General features: G+C 43.1%; 1 protein-coding gene and 1 long non-coding RNA gene across 2 annotated transcripts in view; both read right to left on the bottom strand.

Moving 5' to 3' along the window:
- The window catches only part of LOC138566051 (uncharacterized), a 77,304-nt gene extending 68,361 nt beyond the window's left edge, over positions 1-8,943 (bottom strand). Inside the window, exon 1 of the long non-coding RNA XR_011301819.1 lies at positions 8,862-8,943. This is a non-coding gene — a long non-coding RNA (uncharacterized lncRNA). The remainder of the gene's footprint in view (positions 1-8,861) is intronic.
- Positions 8,944-11,990: 3,047 nt separating this feature from the next.
- The window catches only part of PEMT (phosphatidylethanolamine N-methyltransferase), a 1,987,238-nt gene continuing 1,981,073 nt past the window's right edge, over positions 11,991-18,155 (bottom strand). Inside the window, exon 7 of the mRNA XM_069645727.1 lies at positions 11,991-15,324. Within this exon, the coding sequence (XP_069501828.1) occupies positions 15,270-15,324 (55 nt within the window). The 3' untranslated portion in view covers positions 11,991-15,269. The remainder of the gene's footprint in view (positions 15,325-18,155) is intronic.

Genomic DNA, 18,155 nt, shown 5'->3' with positions numbered 1-18,155 from the left:
GGAAATGTGTTGCACCGAGATGTATTTTATGGAGCAGACGTTGTGTTGCACTTAGATGTATTTTAGGCCAGACAATGTGTTGCACTTAGATGTATTTTAGGGGGCAGACGTGTTGCCATTATATATTTTGGGGGCAGGAAATGTGTTGCTCATAGATGTATTTTGGTGGCAGGAAATGTGTTGCACTTAGATGTATTTTAGGGGCAGACATGTTGCACTTAGGTGTATTCTGGGGGCAGGAAATGTATTTCAGTTAGATGTATTTTTAGGGGCAGAAAATGTTTTGCACTTAGATGTATTTTATGGGGCAGACGTTGTGTTGCACTTAGATGTATTTTGGGGGCAGGAAATGTGTTGCACTTAGATGTATTTTATGGAGCAGAATTTGTGTTGCACTTAGATGTATTTTAGGCCAGACAATGTGTTCCACTTAGATGTATTTTAGGGGGCAGACGTGTTGCAATTATGTATTTTGGGGGCAGGAAATGTGTTACACATAGATGTATTTTAGGGGCAGGAAATGTGTTGGATTTAGGTGTATTTTGGGGACAGGCAATGTATTGAACTTGGATGTATATTCGAGGCAGGAAATGTGTTACAATAGACAGAATTGTGAAAATTAGCCCTGTGTCTCACTTCGAAAGAATTGTGAAGATTAGCCATGTGTCACATTAGATAGAATTGTGGCAATTAGCCGTGCATCACACTAGATAGAATTGTGAAGATTAGGCATGCGTCACATTTAGATAGATTTGCAAAGATTAGCCATGTGTCACATTTAGATAGAATGGATCTATGTGATATTTTTAAATAAAAATCCTGCAGCCGAAAATACTGATTTTTCCTGACGCACATTTCAATGCACTTAGCTGCGGGGGAGAACCCCCGCAACCATCACACTTACTCCACTTACAATATCTATTACCGTTTTTTTTTAAGTGTGAAGCATTCTCCTGCAGGTTTCAACCTTCTCACTATTTCCCTTTAAATCATTTAGGTCACACAGGCGATGCACCCATCCAAGCTGAGATGTCTGAGAGTTGGTTGTTTGAATCTGCATGTTTATTTTTTAGTTGCATCAAAACCTTTTCTCTCTTCATTGACCTGATTGTGCATAATCTTTTTGTTTCCTTTCTGTATTAAATATGTCCTTTCGGTTATTTTTTATTTTGTATTTGTGTTTGGTTTATGAAAATGGTACAGAGTTCATTGTAATGTGTTCTACATATATATATATAATACATTGTCATGAAGGTGTAGTAATGATATATCAAAAATTAAAACTTTTTAAAAAAAAATTAAAAAAATTATGATTTGAACGTAAAACTCTTTGAATCCTAGTACACAGCAATACAGTTGTGCAAAATCGCAAGTGTGCACGTTTGTTGATTAAAATCAACACTTAAAAAAAATGTCCTTTTATGTAAATATGTGCTCAAAATCATAAAATGGTCTGGCTCTTTATTACATGTTCTTATTTGTTATGTATAATAACACCAATCGCTTGTTGATTTTTAAAAAGTTATTTTATTCAGGGGTGTAACGATAGGATGTGGTGGGGACCAGCAATCCGATACGGACAGAAATAGTTTCTATGCTTTTAATCACACATTGTAAGTTAAGACACAGAGTAGAACTCTGTTGTTGTTCTAGATCCTGGCTTTTTTATTTTTAAAGATGATTCTACAAGCTTTGAACATTCCTGCCAACGTCACTTTGTTCTAATATCTTTCCAACAACTTCATTCCCGGACATGTTCACCACAAAATGGCTGAACATGAAGATACAAACTAAATGTTATAAACAACACATTTTTATTACCATTCAAAACAACCATCTCTATTCAGATTTTATTCACAATAGTTTGGGTTATCAGACGTTGTACGACGATCCTTTCAGCTACAAAATGCACGATAGCAGCAGCAACCACATAGCATGTTCCTTCTGCACTTCAATTTTTAAAAAGCCAACATTTCTGGGAATTTTAAGGCCTCATTCCTCACACTATGCTGCAAACTAAGTTCAAAACTCTTCACTTTTACAAGTATGTATTCGCAAATATGGGTGCATTTTATGCAGACTGTTGCTGAGAGATACATGTGCATGCGTACACAGCCTCCTATACATGTAAATGTTTTTCATGCCATTGTGACATGGTAACACGTTTGGGGCAGGCGGCTTGGGCTTAAATGAAATAAATGCATAGTAACTATACATTTACTCTCAACAATGGGATCCTCCTCCTCACCTGATTCTTCAACCAACCTCCTGGGTGAAAGGTCCACTCATGAGGTAGTAGTTGTCCTTCTTCTGGTGGAATATCTGTCCTTGAAAACATCGGGCCTATCCCGGGGGAAGACACTATGCCTGACTGTGAAACAGCCAAGACAGGAGACCCCTTCCACAGAACAACCAACAACAGGGGAAAAAGCTGGGTTGGCAGAATAAAACCCTGATTGAAGCTGCAGAGTGGTTTCCAGTAGAAGAGCTGGATGATGTGGTGATACGCCAGAGAAGCCAGTAATGCCAATCACAGTAGCCGGAGACGCTGTGGAGCAAGCGGAGGGAGAGGGTGAACAGGGAACCCATGGAAGACCGCGGAAGCCAGGGAACGAACCGCACAAGGCAAGACAAGGACAAGAAAGGAGAGAGCAAAGAATAGATGAGGAAAGCCGGCACACAGGGCATGAAAGAGAAGAACTAGCGTCTTACCAAATGAATGAGATGAACGGGTTTCAACGTGAAGCAGTGCAGTCAGAGATCTAAGGTATTCTGCAGGCAGACACCATCTTAGAAAGAACTAGACTGGGAAGGTACATTCAATGTCTATGCAGTGGCACATTAATGGTGGAATCTCCCTCCATTACTTCCACAGTCTCCAGGAAGGTCACGTGGTGACATTTACAGCGTAGATGTATAATTCTCTTAGGATGTCTGAGCTATGGATGTTGTGCATGTCCACAATGAGAGTCATTCTAAAACTCTCCAGCCATAGAAAACAAACACAGTAAAATATGAAAACAAAATACACCCTAACCTAGAGTATTAAAGTATACAACTCTTTTAGCACTAACTATAGGGCGACAGGGCGAACGATGCCCTGTGCCACGGGTCCTTTTTCGTTTGTGGAACAATATTTCTGGTAATGGCATTTGAGAGCGAGGGCAAATGCGATGGTTCAAATGTACAACATGTAATTAATTGTTGGTAGGAAAAATTTGATTTAATGCAGTTTCTGGTGTATAGGGGAGTTGTAGGCTTGATGGCGGTGAGGAAAAGGATACACTTGTTTTTTAAGTATAAAGCCTGTGATTTATTTATTAAACATATCGATGTTTTGTGCAGCACCCATTGCCAAAAGGAGTTACAGCGTGTGCGTTCTTGTGGGTGTAACTTTGTCACTGATAGGGATGTCACATCCCAGAGCAGCTATTTTGGATGGTTTTTATATCTATGGGTTGGTTTCAATATTGTGATTATAAAAATCACTCTGTATTCTTGATGGGCACTGTCTTTGAATATACATGCGCGGGGGGCATTTACCAAACAGCTACTTCTCTTTACACCCTTTGGCAGTAGCCCCATGGAATGATCATATTTTAAGCCTGATGGTACTCCCACACATCCACAGATTTTGTCTATTCATTTAAGTGATTTACATTGGTATCATACAAAATTAACTGTGCATGGGATCTAATAATAAAATGTGAAATGCATTCTACACTGTGACTAGAGATTACTGTGTAAGGGTTGAAATTATTTCTGTGGGCAGTGGTTTTGTGAATAACACAAATCGGGGCTTGCACCGAATTAACACGAAGCATAGCTCAAACATCTCTCTCGTTTGGAATGTGAAACATGCCAGAGTCATTTGCAACCAATCGCACAAGCAGACCAAGGACTTCTGATACCTCTGATTGCCACATACTGCTGCAGTTGACATATATACCCAATGGTGAAAAATAAGTTGAACAGATGACGACCGTTTCAAAGAGGCACTATGAGACTTTAGCAAGGGACTAAAGCCTGAGATGGGTGCTGAAAAGCCTGGAGCATGCCTGGAGTTAGAGGGGGCACTGAAAGGGTTGCGAAAGTGACTAAAACCAAAGATGGACGCTGAGAAACATGATGATGCCAAGAGATAGAAGGGTGTGCTAGGGGGCTTTAGAGCATGCCTAGAACCTGGGATTCATGCTGAGAAAGGGGCAAAGAGGTGGAGGAGCAGACTCTGAGAGACTGAGTAATGCTGACCCAGAGAGGAGAAACATATCTATAAGGAAGAAGCTTTGATTTATAAAGTAATAAATGAAAGCCACTTTGAGACAAAGTAACAATGTGCCTCATTATGAGTTTTGTGAAAGAAATGGCAGTAAATCTGCCGAATTATTGCCAGACTAGTTTACCATTACTGCCACTTGGTACCATGGCATTACCACACAAATGCCAGTATTAACATGACAGCGTAAATCCACATTTCTGGAATACATAGGACTCCTTGGGGATTTTGTCAGAATTATCACCTGTGGTAATTCTGCCACACTAATTCTGCTGATTTATCACCTCAAAGTGGAGGATTTACCACCAGCATATTGGTGGAGATAAATACTCCACTTAAAGATCACAACGTGGAATTCGGCAGTGTGGTAAAAGCAATATATATATGGTAATTCCATTACCACCAATAAATAATTGGTAACAGAATTACCGCCACTTTTTTTTTACTACACTGCCATACTCACAATGAGGCCCTGTGGCTGAGCATCTATTAGCTGGTGGGGCCATGCTTCTCTGGGTTGGAGACGTATTGTGCCCCAACCAGAAGCATTTCTATTTTCATGGGATTCATTTCAAACTGCTCGTGTTCATCCCGTGGTTGCCTCCCAATCACCAGCTAGGATAGAGAGCACTACGGATTCGTTCCCACAAAGAGGATTGCAACATGCTCGGCAATAGCTAACAAAGGTAAATTGTTAGGGATCGCCAGTTAGAAATTGCTGTAAGCTGGACAGATCATTGGGATCTACCTCGGTCTTTTTGAGAAGTGAGTACACATATTCTGCCTTGAAAATAACAGGTAATACCAAGGTTTAATTATTTAGTAAGTAGCTCTCTCATCTTATTGGCTACCACAGGAATATGGCAATGACCTTAAAAATAGCAGGCAGGCAGGCATCTGCAGGGATCTTGCACATCTACTGGCTTAGACTAAGGTCCTGCATTGCTCTTCACTGGGAGGTGAGAAGACTGACATCGCTTTGTACCTAAATGTACTGCTCAAGCTCGCCCACTGAATTGCTAGAGGTGACACACTTAACCATAACTGGTCAGCCTACATCATTCACTACTCAATGTACCCCATTTCCCCCTCATTGTGCCTCATTCACTTCTCAGGGTGCCTCATTCAATGCTCAATCTGCTCCATTCCTTCTTAATCGGCCTATTTACTGCACAACCCTCAGCATTCAGTCTCCAGCTACCCCATTCACTGCTCATACTGTCCCATTCAACATTCAGCCTGCCCCACCCCTTACTCAGCTTGACACATTTACCTCTCACATTCTTATTCACTATTTAGCTTGCCGCGTATCTTTCTCATTGTCTCAGTCACTGCTTAGCCCAACTTCTTCACTTTCCACTGCAACATTTCCAGCGTTCGAAGTGGGCCTGCGCGGTTGGGAGCGGTGCTCCTCTACTTTTTTAAATTAACTTTTAAAATGCCTATACATTTATTTTAAAAAGAAACCATTCCGGAATGATTGTGTTTTAAAATAAAAGTGTAGGAAGAAGTTGAAGGTTGCACTTCAGTGTACTGCACTGAACGTTCCCTTAAATAGCAAGCATATTTGTTTTTTTTTTTACACGTGGGAGGGGGCATGGCAATGGGATTTGAGGGGAGCACGGGCAGGCCAGCAAGGAACATAGTTCCACTACTTCTTTTTGTACACTTCAACCACTGAATCTAACATTCTGTACCAATTTAGAATTCTCCAAATTTGCCTTGGAAATACAATACAATTATCAGAACGCTTTGGGATATATCTACCGCCTGCATGTTGCAGAACATGGTCCACCTAACGCTGCATGTTCTTCTCCCGCTGCATCTCACCTTCCTGTTCTTGGAGCATCTGCCTTACCAATGCGCTTATCGTGCCCTTGCTCATTTCTTTCTTTCTTCCAGCAGACTCAAGTCTGGATACTCCTGGCAGGGGTTCAGTACATCCCTCCACTCTGATGCTACTGTGGCGGTAATTTGGCGCATTATAAAAACATGTTACCATAGCATAGCATTAATCACTGATCATCCTAGCACTTTCACTGGTGCCTCAATGTCATTCCTTGCTCCCGGCCCCAATCGCTGTACCCCACCTCGCAATCAATGCCCATCAGCGGCTACACTGCCTCAATAACTAACTGGCCTCCTCATTTGCACTCACTTGTCACTCTAGGCCAGTGGTCTTCAAACTGTGGGGCTCCGCTTCTAGAGGGACCCAAAGGATGTCCAAGATTAAGGGGGGCAGACTCTTTACAAAGGGATTAAGATGACTGTTTCCAGTATAAAAAAGGATTACGGTGACTGTTTTTAATAGAAAATATAAGCAGTAGAAAATCTACTTATATTTTAAAGAGCCTGCCCCCCTTGCCCCTGGACCTCATTTGGGCCCCTTGGAGGGACCAACCCCTACGTTGTGGGGGGTGTTGGGGAAAGGAAACAATGGGTCTCATTAGGAGTGTGCCGGCTCCAGTAAAAACGGTGCTGGTAAGCTACCGGCACTGATGTTAATGGACTGGCACACTCTGAGTTGTGCGGGCGGGTGGGCGGGTGCCCTCCCTCCCGCCATGTCAAACCCGCCCGCAGACTTTGACAGACGCATCAGCACTGTTGCACGCAGTGCCGGTGCATCCGTCCTCCCCATTCCCATTGAGTCCTATGGCACTCGAATGGGAATGGGGAGTGACATTTCCTGGCTCCTGGCTTCACAGACCGCCGGGGCTGTAATGCCCCAGTGATTCCCCATTGCCAGGCGTTGGAAAAAAATTCACAACTCTGGCAGCAACCTGTCGTTTTTACCAGCACGGCCACCGCCGGGGTTGTAAGGACCCCCAATATGTTTACTCAAGAGGGGGCTGCTCTGTATGAAAAAGTTTGAATATCACTGCTCTTTGTAATTGACTTGTTACCCACCCGACTCATTTTTCTCCCTGCTTCCTTGGCAGCGCCTTTGGATTAAGCCATCAACACTCCTGTATCACCCAGCATCGTTCAATGGGAAGCCAGCTTTGGCCACTTGTCATCCTACTTGATTCGCTGATTAACATGGTTGCCAACCTATCTCTTTCATTAGCCACGGTTCTTTGTTCACTGGTCACACTGCTACACTCACTGAACATTGCGCTCTGTGCACTGTTCACCCCGCCACACTCACTGAACATTGCGCAGTGCACGATTCACCCTGCCTCATATTGGCCACCTGTGCATGTATTAACTGATAACCCAACTATAAATGTGCCAACTATTGCTAGTCACCCTGCTTCTTCTTTTGCTGGTGACTGTGTCTGGTTGTGCTAGTCACTGCTGCTCATTGTGACTTACATTGCCCAGTGTGTCGCGTCTTAAAATGGCAAGCCTTGTTCAGGGTCGGACTGGGGAATAAAATTGTCTCGGGCACCAATGAAAGAGTGGGCCAAAGTTGCGAATGGCAATTAATTACTTGTGACAGATTGCTTGAGAAGTACCCAAGGGGAGGTGGTCGATAAAATGTGATGCGCATTGTGCTTTTTAATGCATATTCATTCAGTAACACTGGTCAAAACTACTAGCCGCATGGTGAAGTAACTTATCAAAGTGGCCCACATAGGCCAAATAAGTGGCCCACTTTGACCCCAAAAACTGGCCCACAATAGCATTTTGTGTTTTTGGTTCGGACATTGCCCTATTGACCTATAGGCCAGTCCGAGCCTGGCCTTGTTTATGGGTAGATGGCGAAGATACAGAAATGGAATGAAACAGTATTGACGAAAAGTTATACTTATTTCTGTTAGTATCATCTAGACACTTGCTATTATTACAGCTTTGGGAAATTGCTCAGATAGAATCAGGGAATCAAAACTACCAGCCTTCTCGCTCCCTCATCCCCCTACCTCATATATAAACTCCTGGAGTCGGACCTACTTCTTCCCCGAAGCCTATTAGGGTGACGATGGAAAAGCTGCAAAAAAACGTCACGCTGTTTTGTGCCACAATCAAAAAAGAAGAAAGAACATGGCCAATTAACCACTGAATTCCAGCTGTTTCTTTGCTTGTTAAAGACGCACTGGCACAATTAGCAAATAGGAGGAGCACGCTGTGAAACATTCACGCAATTAAGGGCCAATACTTCCTGGGGGGAAAAGAGGAACATCGCACAAGAAGTTGCTGTGAACGCTGCATTCAAGAAATTGCAACTACATACACCAAAGTATGTAGTTGCCACCCATAGCAACATAAATTAAATCGAACAACCACCAGGACTCCCCACTAACCCTACCTTCAAATCTCTGCATACCTAAATCACCCGAAAATTCACACAACTAATTCTCGCCCAGCAAACCGCATGCACTTTACCACACTGCATCAACAACAAACCAACAACACACAAACAGCACCAACAGCACACCAGGTCTCGTCCCGGTCCAGTATTTACACCAAAGTTCAGTGCACGGTGTATACCGAGCTGAAGCCGCCAACAGCGCACCACCTCTCTCACTCTCCTACTCCTTCTCCCCCGACTAACTCAGCCCCGCACGGCCCGTCTTCTTGTTTTACAGACCCGCCAGAGCGCCTGGGGACCAACTCCGCTGGTGACAGTGCGCGATATAAATACCTTTAACATTTAACAAAGTCCTGGCCGCAGACTAACAACTCTCTGAAATCAGCAAGGACCTGTGGCTCGGCCTCGAATGTAGAGGGCTCTGCAACACAAGCAGTCAGGGGTTTGGTTTGATAAAATAAAAAATACATTTTACAGAGGAGGAAGCACATAAAAAAATGAAATGACTCACAGCCAAATCACCCTGTTCGAGGTCTCGGGACCATAACTGCCAGCATCAGCTTCAGTCTAATCTTAGATTTAATAAAAAAAAAATTAATGAAAAAGCAGCAGGAAGCGACACGGTAGAACACATGAAATGCGCACCCCATCACAGCGCCCTTAATTTATTTTTATTGGTACTTTGTGTCAGTGTTGCAACACCACTGAGATGGCCGGGCTTCAGCCGCCCCCCCAGAGCCCCCACTAAATTTTGGGCTATGCTGACTCAACCTGGCTGACCTTCAGGCTGAGGCCGGATAAAACATGGCACTGATGTTAAACGGCGCGTAAAGCATTTCTCTGTTGGCACCTGTATCCATATGCGTCATTTTGTTAGGTAATTGAAATGTGGGTTTAGTAGTTGCATGCCAGGGGAGTGATTGGACGGGTGGAGAGGGGGCAGTACACTGTTCAACGTAAAGAAGAGAGTTACCTGCTTGTAACATTGAAGCTGCACTACAATAGTCTCATTAGAATGCGTAAAGAAGGTAGAAGCTCCACACACAAATACGCAGGGCCGGCCTTATGGCCGCAGCATACACATTTTTGGTTGTCTGATCATTTCGTACAGCCTAAATTCGGTCAACTAGTTGCATACAGTCATTTATTTTCTGTAAAATTGGATAATTCCGCCTGCTCTGATGGGGCTCACGCCTCTGGGGTATAGGTTTGCCTGCATCATATGGTATTCCCGCGGAATATCTGACTAGAATAGACCTGCCTGCCCCGGCCCCAGCTGCTGAGAGGGAAACCTCAGCTGTCACTCTGTGGTATCTACCAGGGAGGTCTTGGGATTGGGACCGTCCGCGGGGACAGGCTTGTGATCACACAAGAATAAGATAACGAGCAGGAGGAGGAATCACTCCAGAGTCAGTGAGTGATTACTTGAGGGGTGCCTTGTAAAGAGCCGGGGAACGGGAAGCACCACACCGGATCCCTAGTCCATGCTTGCTTAGAATATGAAAAATGGAGAAACAATGGCATTAACATAGGCAGTCCGGTACTGTTCGCGCCCCTACACTATGTTATGCCTTGGCGCATGGAACACCTTGGGGGCCTCACCGCGTGCTAACATAGGCAGTTGGGTACTGTTCGCCCCCACACCGACAAGGTATATACCATCGCACGGCGGCCCGCCTTGCCTAAATAACTGAGGCCAGACCAGCTCTTCTTATTGTGGCACAACAAGGCCGCTGTTTATTCATACGCATTTCACACTGCTCAATCGCCCGAGTTACCGCCACAGCAAAAAGGAGTTTTGGCCCCTTTGCCGCCCCCAACAGTGCTAAAATTGCTTATTATTTACAGCCTCGCCCTCTTAGGACTTCCTCCAGCTTCATCAAAAAGAGGTCCCAACCAATGTCTGACAAGTGAACCCCGTCCTTCTCATAATACCTGGCCACGCCTAGGTTTATATGCCTATGCCCGATCGTTGAGAAACCAGACACCCTGCAGAATGTTGCCATTGCCATGTTCAACTTTCTTTCTCAACTTCTCCACTGCTGATTTCGAATTAGCCCCTTTGAAAGCGAACATAGGAATCATCACAGACCAGAACAACTTGCAAGCCCCCAGGTCCTAGTTCAATGCCAACAATGTGCATCGCATTTCTTTCAGCAGTTGCCCTCTGCCCAGTTGGGCCAGGTTGATTCCGCTTAGTCATTACTATGCCAGGTGGATCGTCCTCCTTAGCCATTTTGCCGCCTCCATCATTGTAACAATTTGCTTTCTATTGACCCCCACTCTCTTAAAGCGTCTTCTATATTTAAAAACAATTGGCCATGTTCCCGTCCACATTTCTTACCTTCCTGCACCCCTCAACTGGTATTCCTTCAGCTTTAGTTCTTCAGTGCACCTCATTGCATTGCCTATAACACAGGTCTCGCTCCCTTAATCTTCCAGGGCCTCCCGCTCAGGACGAAGTTGGCTGTGGGGAGCACCGTTATTTCCTTAATTTACCAGCTGTGGCTGGAAGCTGAAAAAACAGGGACGCCCTCTTTACAGACATTTCCGCCCCCACCGTGCCAGACTATCCAAGGGGCGTATTAGGGCATCCTCCATGTCGGGTGATGGGCAGGCCCTTCCGACCTTCGAAAGTTGAACCCCCCTCTTTATTGTAATCACCCGATCCTCCTGGGTTTAACACACTGTGACTGATAGTTGAACAACCTGTACAGCAGCAGAACTTTTGCCATTGCCCTAGAAATCTAGAACTACTCACAATTTCCGCATTCTTGTAACTCCCATTGAATATGCTCGGAAGTGCAGAGGAACACTGGTTTATGCCGCTTTCATTGACTTCTCTGCAGCACTCGATTCTGTGTTACGCAATAGATTGTGGAAGACATTCTCAACACAACATACCAGCTGGCCTGCTTAAAATGCTAATGCTATCTGAAGGCTTATCAAGAGACTCAAGAGACTGCTCCCCCCTGCGCAGGCACTGCATATAGGGGGCAATGTGTGTGCCCCCATTTCCACTTCCTGTGCTTTCTCGTTACCACTGAAGGCGGGGCAGAGGGCTCGGCTTCCCCGCCATGTTATGCCTTGGCGCCTACAGCCCGTGCCATGTGCTACTTAAGTAACTTTTTATTATGCGCTTAGCAGTGACCAGGCTGTAAGCACCGAAGCATCGAAGACCAACACGTTGCCCCTGAGCTATCCTCAGGATCATGATAGTTCATTTTGAGAAATGGCAGTCACTCTTATGTGAGTTTCAAAATGGAGGGTGGGCGTGTCTACACGTAACATTATATTGTGGGTATTTGAACAATCACAGTAGGTTGCTGCATCCCCTGCTTCTGGCGCTGTGCATTCAGAGTGGCTTTCACATCTACACAGAACTCACTACCAGGCCTGAAGCCTGCTGGGCCCTGGTCGGGTGCAGTTGCATTGAAATATACAAAGAGACAGGAGTTTGAATGAAAATAGCAGATGTATATTTATTTATTGTCTAGTTCATGTAGAACTTTTCACAATTAAATCATTCAATCAAATCTCAACAATACATACATTCATTAATACAAATGGGATGATCCGAGATGAGTATCCCTGGACGCAAAGTTGATTGAAAAGACGGCTTACTCAAGGTACAAGAGCCACAGAATGATTGCAATGTGCACTGCACTGGCTACAAGGCCTGTCTATCTGGAGTGTAGGAGCATGCCAGGGTGCGAGAAATACCTCACTGTCAATGCCCCCCCTCTCAGTAAGCTCCCCCCATATGCACAAGCACTATATATCAGATTCTGGTCGGGCTGCTTGTCGGTAAGGTCCATCACCAGTAAATGGAACAGGACGCAGGGGGGAACGCTGTTTGATTTGTGGCGCTCCGATCGAAGGCCCTTTCATTTTCTCCTCATATGTAAAGGCTTCGGACACGGATCCTAGTCATTCCATCTACATCCATAGCATCTACAGACCAACCCATCTAAAAAAATGCATCGAAAAAAAGTGTATCGAATGCATTTTTTTTTATGTACTTTTTTTAAAGGGGGGTCTCCCAAACCCCTTTTTTTACCCTTGAAAGCCCATTAAAATAAAAATAAACGCTTTACCTTCCAAAAACATGCATTCGATGCATTCTTTTCAATGCTATTTTTTAGATGCAATTGTCTATCGATGCTATGGATTCGATGCAATGACCAGAAACCTTGGAAGACTTGAGAAGGAAATATTAAAACCACTTTTTATATTATTCAAAATCTCAACAACCAGTGAGACTATGCTATTTTGTAAAACAACCAAAAACATGAAAGTAGCATTTTTTTGTCTTGAAATTCATTCATCAGGCCTGGCCAAAGAGGACTAAACTATTAATAAGCATGCACTATATTCCGATCCATTGTGTATTATATGCACTGGCACTTTACGACCTAAGTCCCAACCAATGAATAATGTACTTTTAATATGACACAAAAAACGAGCACTACTCACAATCTCCTCATTCTTGTAACTTCCATTGAATATGCTCGGAAGTGCAGAGGAACACTGATCTATGCCGCTTTCATTCACTTCTCTGCGGCATTCGATTCTGTGTTACACAATAGATTGTGGAAGACATTCTCAATGGAACATACCAGCTGGCCTGCTTAAAATGCTAACTCTACTATGTTCCAATACATAACTTAAGATCAGATTGGATGCGGAAGCTAAACTATCCAATGTGATGCTCCCCCATTGCAGCGTCAAACAAGGATGCATAGTAGCCGCTACTTTATTCAACCTGTATCTTGCAGATCTAGCCCCTGCACTGATGAATCTGTATCCGTGCCCCCTTAAAATGGGTCGCCACTTCATCAGTTGGTTAGCCTATGCAGATGATCTGATCCTGGTCAATCATACCCCCAGAGGCTTGCAAAATCTACTTTTAGCCCTGGAAGCATACACAAAAATCAATGGTTTATCAATTAACATCGATAAAAGAAAGATCATGACATTTTCTCCATTAATCCCCAAGCATAGTACTGTTAGGTGCGTTTTCAATGGGCACCGCCTGGATAATGTTACCACATCTAAATATCTAGGTATTCATGTTCAAAGCAACCTGTGATGGGGGACACACTGGCAATTACCTAAGATTAAATGTAATAGAGCAGTTAGTAGCATTTGTCAATTTATTGGCCAACAATGTGGGATCTCCATTGTGACAATTTTACTACTCTACCAAACAAAAATTCGCTCTATTCTCTTTTATGGCAGTGAGATCTGAGGACACAAATATGGCGCAGATATGAAACGGTATGAAGTATTAATATTACGTAAAAAGTTTTTACTGCCAGAGTCTCTCCCAATCGAATATCTGTACATAGAATCTGATGTTACTGGCATCATAGCTGATTTTACTGTGAAGGCGGTGATGTTCTGTGACAATCTATTTAAATTGGCGAACAATACCATAATGGCAACCTTCCTTGATGCATTTTGGGAAATTGATCATTGTTTGTCAATGGGAACTCTCGGATTGTTGCGCTCTATGTACTTAAAATGGCAAGTGGGAGGTAGTGGCAGATCTCTAAATGGAGCTGTGTACACGATAAAGTCTCATTTAAAATCCAAACTCCAGGCACAGTGCAAAGAACAGAATTTGGTAAACTTATACCCTAGGAGTAATGCCACAGCATTTTGTGAAAACATTGCCGATCGATTATCTAAGCCAACGTACTTAACTGCATATCCAAACAGTGCTGTTGCGAGGCAATAGATGAGATTAAAATTTAATATCAGTGATGCCCTGATCACTCGAGGGGCGAGAAATGGCATCTCACACAATTTCAGACAGTGTTGTTTATGAGGTACTGACGCCATGGAAACTATTGAACACATACTAGCAACTTGTGAGAGTCTACATTCACTGTGATGTAGTTACTTAAAATCCTAGCATAGTGGTTTTAATTGTGATGACAGCTTATTAATATGGTCTGCTTTTATGGATGGTTGTGATCATAACTTGATCTTTTATCTGGTAAAATGTTACTGGAAGTGGGCCGAGATAATCGTTGTTGTGATGTAATTTTACAACCCTCATCATGAACTAGTGAATGATTTGATGTATACTGTCAAATGTTCGCTTCCTGTTGTAGCATAAGGTTTTTGATTGTTTTAGCCTGTTTGTAATGCCATTCTATCATGATGAACTTAGAGATGTCATGAGCCCCAATTTTCTCCAATAGTTTGTATCTTCTATGATGACTTTTTACACTAGACCACAAACATGAATTATAATATGTGTTATCCTTGTTATTGTCATTTTAATGTGGTATATGCAAAGCCATTTGGCTGAATATGTATTCATAAAATAAGAAATATGACTTAGGCTGATGGTAGGGAGTAACTGAGGAGGCACTGTGTGATTTTGGAGTGTTCTCTTGTTACTTTACCCATTCTATGTTTTATCTTGCAATGGTTGTATTATTTTGTACCTAATAGCTGATGCCGAATAAAGGTTTTACAACATTAATACAATTAATTAATTTAAAATGTATAGATCAATCAAATCATTTTCATTCGATCATTAATTCTATTTCGATCAGTTGATCGCTAATTCATATAAATGTATTAAAAGTAACAATCACCCATTCAAACAATCCCCAATTAGATGAATGGCATCAGTGCGCTTTGCAGCGGTCAGGTCTGCTGGTGGAGGGCAACTTTCTCGCTTCAAATGATGCCGCAATCTCCCCTCCCCGAGCTGTTTTGCGTCTATTTATTCTTCCGGGACTTCTCCCTCTGCTGGTAGATTTCCTCAGTGAAGGGCCTGATAGAAGGGAAAAAATAAAGCAAGGACAAAGGTCAAAAAAGCATTTGCTGATAAGATACCTGCTAGTAGCTGCTGTTTCTCCCTGACACCTAAGCTTCGGTAGACATGGGCCTGGCAGCCGGGAGGCTAACAGTGAGTCTACTCTCCCTGCCAAAAATATTGGCTCATCCTCACAGTGACTCGCGGCATCATGGGCTACTATAAGGAACACGGGCACTCCAGTAGGAGGATCAGGATGTATCTACTTTTTAGATACAAAGAGACAATAAAAGCAATGCTAGGTAGGCCATGTCATGTTGTGGTCAATTCAATCACTGCACGGTTTGCGCACAACACACATCTTCAGTTATTGACCAATGGGAAAGGCAGGTTCCAGAACGCCAGGTGACATCTGCCCACGTTTAGAGGGACTCTCAGTACAAGCTCACAACATCAAAGGAAATCCTCACATTGTTTCTGGAAACGGAATTTTCAAAGTTATGTGCTAACTAAAAATATATAATCGCACTTGGTGGCGTGCTTGAAACATCCAGGTTATTGCTCCAAGACCACAACTCATCATCTGTCCCTATTTAAGGCAGTTTACATGTACATTGACACACTCCCGGGGCCCCCGGTACTAGAATTATGGCATATGAGCTCGTGCCTTACATCACACTCAGAGTGTGCTATGAAACCTTTCAGCGCATGCTTCTCCCAACACACACTCCTCTTTTTATGTGACACACCTAGATAGCACATGCGCTATTGCCTATTCATTCAAAACGAGCCATGCTGATAGTAAACATGCTGCAAGTAAAGTACTGGGTGTGACTAGTGCAGAAGAACTTGAACATCTACTCCTGGGGAGAGACATTCCTTTACCAGAATGTGGGAGAAATGTACAGCAATCTACACATATATAGGCACTACACATTTCTAAATGACTGACAGGCCCCTGCCTATGGGCATAGGCAGTGGGTGATGCAAAGCCCCTTTACAAGTTCTCTATTGGCTTCAGGGCTCGAGTTCTAAAACAGACAGTAGGGGCTGGGGGGACTCAAACGTACACAATGCTAAGTGACTTCACACATGTTATTCCATTTTTTCTTCCCAGCCGAAGAAAGTCTACCCGGCATATAAGCATTTGTCAAAGACATGTTCTAATAACATTGTAGGAGAAGTATAAAAGGTGTGCACCGTTTATATCTAAATATTTAATAGAGAAAGAAAAGAAGGGTCAGCCTTGGAGGCAGTGATGGCGCTCTAAGTGGAAGATATTTGGCAGAATAATAAACGTACAAACTATATATATATCTAAATATTTGTAGCATAGCACGTTTGTGTTGAAGAACGTCAATACGAAACATTTAATCAGTTTGTGTTGCATGATTCCTGTAGTCTTATGGTTAAGTAGTTGGCTTTAGGGCCGTGTGAGTAAGGCTCTAATCTCACCCACATTGTGGGAGCAGCACATTTAAAAGAACATCCTTTAAAACACACAGGGGAGACAGCGTTCGCCCTCTGAAAAAAGTGGCTGTATGCCTTGCACCCGCGTGTTCCCTCGACTTGGACCCAAACGCGTTGCCCCTGAGCCACCCTCATGGACCATGATGGTACATTTTGAGAATTGGCAGTCACCCCTCTGTTAGTTTCAAAATGGATGGTGGGTACGCCCGCCTACTTGTAACACTATATTGTGGATATTTCAAGCATCACATTTGGTTGCTGCCTCCTCTGCTTCTGGCACTGTGCATCCCTGCACAGTAGGCCTTTGACGAAACTCCTACAATGTCCACAAGGAATGAAACATGTAGGTTTGCTGAAGATAGACAGTGAATGTTTAGTACAAAGAGCCTCTATATCTTTTTGTCTAGACTGAGTGTGACATTTTGTAGCAGAATGATGATACAGCATTGTAATACATTATGCTGATCTCACACTAGATGACTGATGTACTAGAAATGGAGTCTAGTTTTTGTCATCTGTGTTTCAGTTCCTGTCTCACTGTTTAGGAATACTATTACACACTTGTGCCCAACAACTTCACTCAAGGAATATTTTTCTGCAATTTGTAAATGCATTTAACGCTAAATGATTGCTCGGACAATGTACTGTCGACAAATATTTCAATTTATCAATGGTTCCTACTCTTGCGCAGCAATTACATGATTTAAGTTTTTTAAACAATTTCTGAATCATTGGTTTCGACCTTTCCTTAACTAAAAGAGTTTTCTGTTGGGAAAACATAGGAAAATACATACTCATTTTCATGTGTTATCCAACAAGGACAACCATTTTTATACATCCTAACCAAGCGTGAACAGAAAACACCAGGTGCTGTGAAGACCACTATGAGCCCCACAAAACGCTTTAAGCTAAATCAAGGTTAACATCTTCAATTCTATGGACATGGGATTCTTGTATTCCCATTTATGAGCAGCACGGTATTTCATTCCCTGCTCACTGTCAGATGTTTCGGCAGCTCTATCAGTTAGCTACCTTCCTCAGGAACTTATTCTGTTTGGACCCTGCAAAAAGAATCATACAGAAAAAGAATCTATCAATATCAAAATTGAATTAAAATGGTCAGGGAACTGACGTCCCTAATGTTTACTGCTGGAACCAAATGAAAGCACTCTGTGAGTGTATGGATTAGTGAATCAATTCAAAAGGAATTAAGATTGAAAACGATTAAAAAGGGAGAGTTGGCATTTGTCAGTGCAAGAGGTTGTGGAGCGGGTCCTCAGCTCCCATGAACGTTGCCAAGTTGCGTATTCCTATTGTTGGCCATATTGGGAAACTGTCATCTGGGGATTATACAGTGTGTTTGTAAATGGGGGCAGTGT

This window comes from Ambystoma mexicanum, chromosome 2p, assembly GCF_040938575.1.
Source record: "Ambystoma mexicanum isolate Mex_15411 chromosome 2p, UKY_AmexF1_1, whole genome shotgun sequence".
NCBI lineage: Eukaryota > Metazoa > Chordata > Amphibia > Caudata > Ambystomatidae > Ambystoma > Ambystoma mexicanum.
The sequence above is the reverse complement of the archived record's forward strand: the minus strand, read 5'-3'. Positions and strand labels throughout refer to the sequence as shown.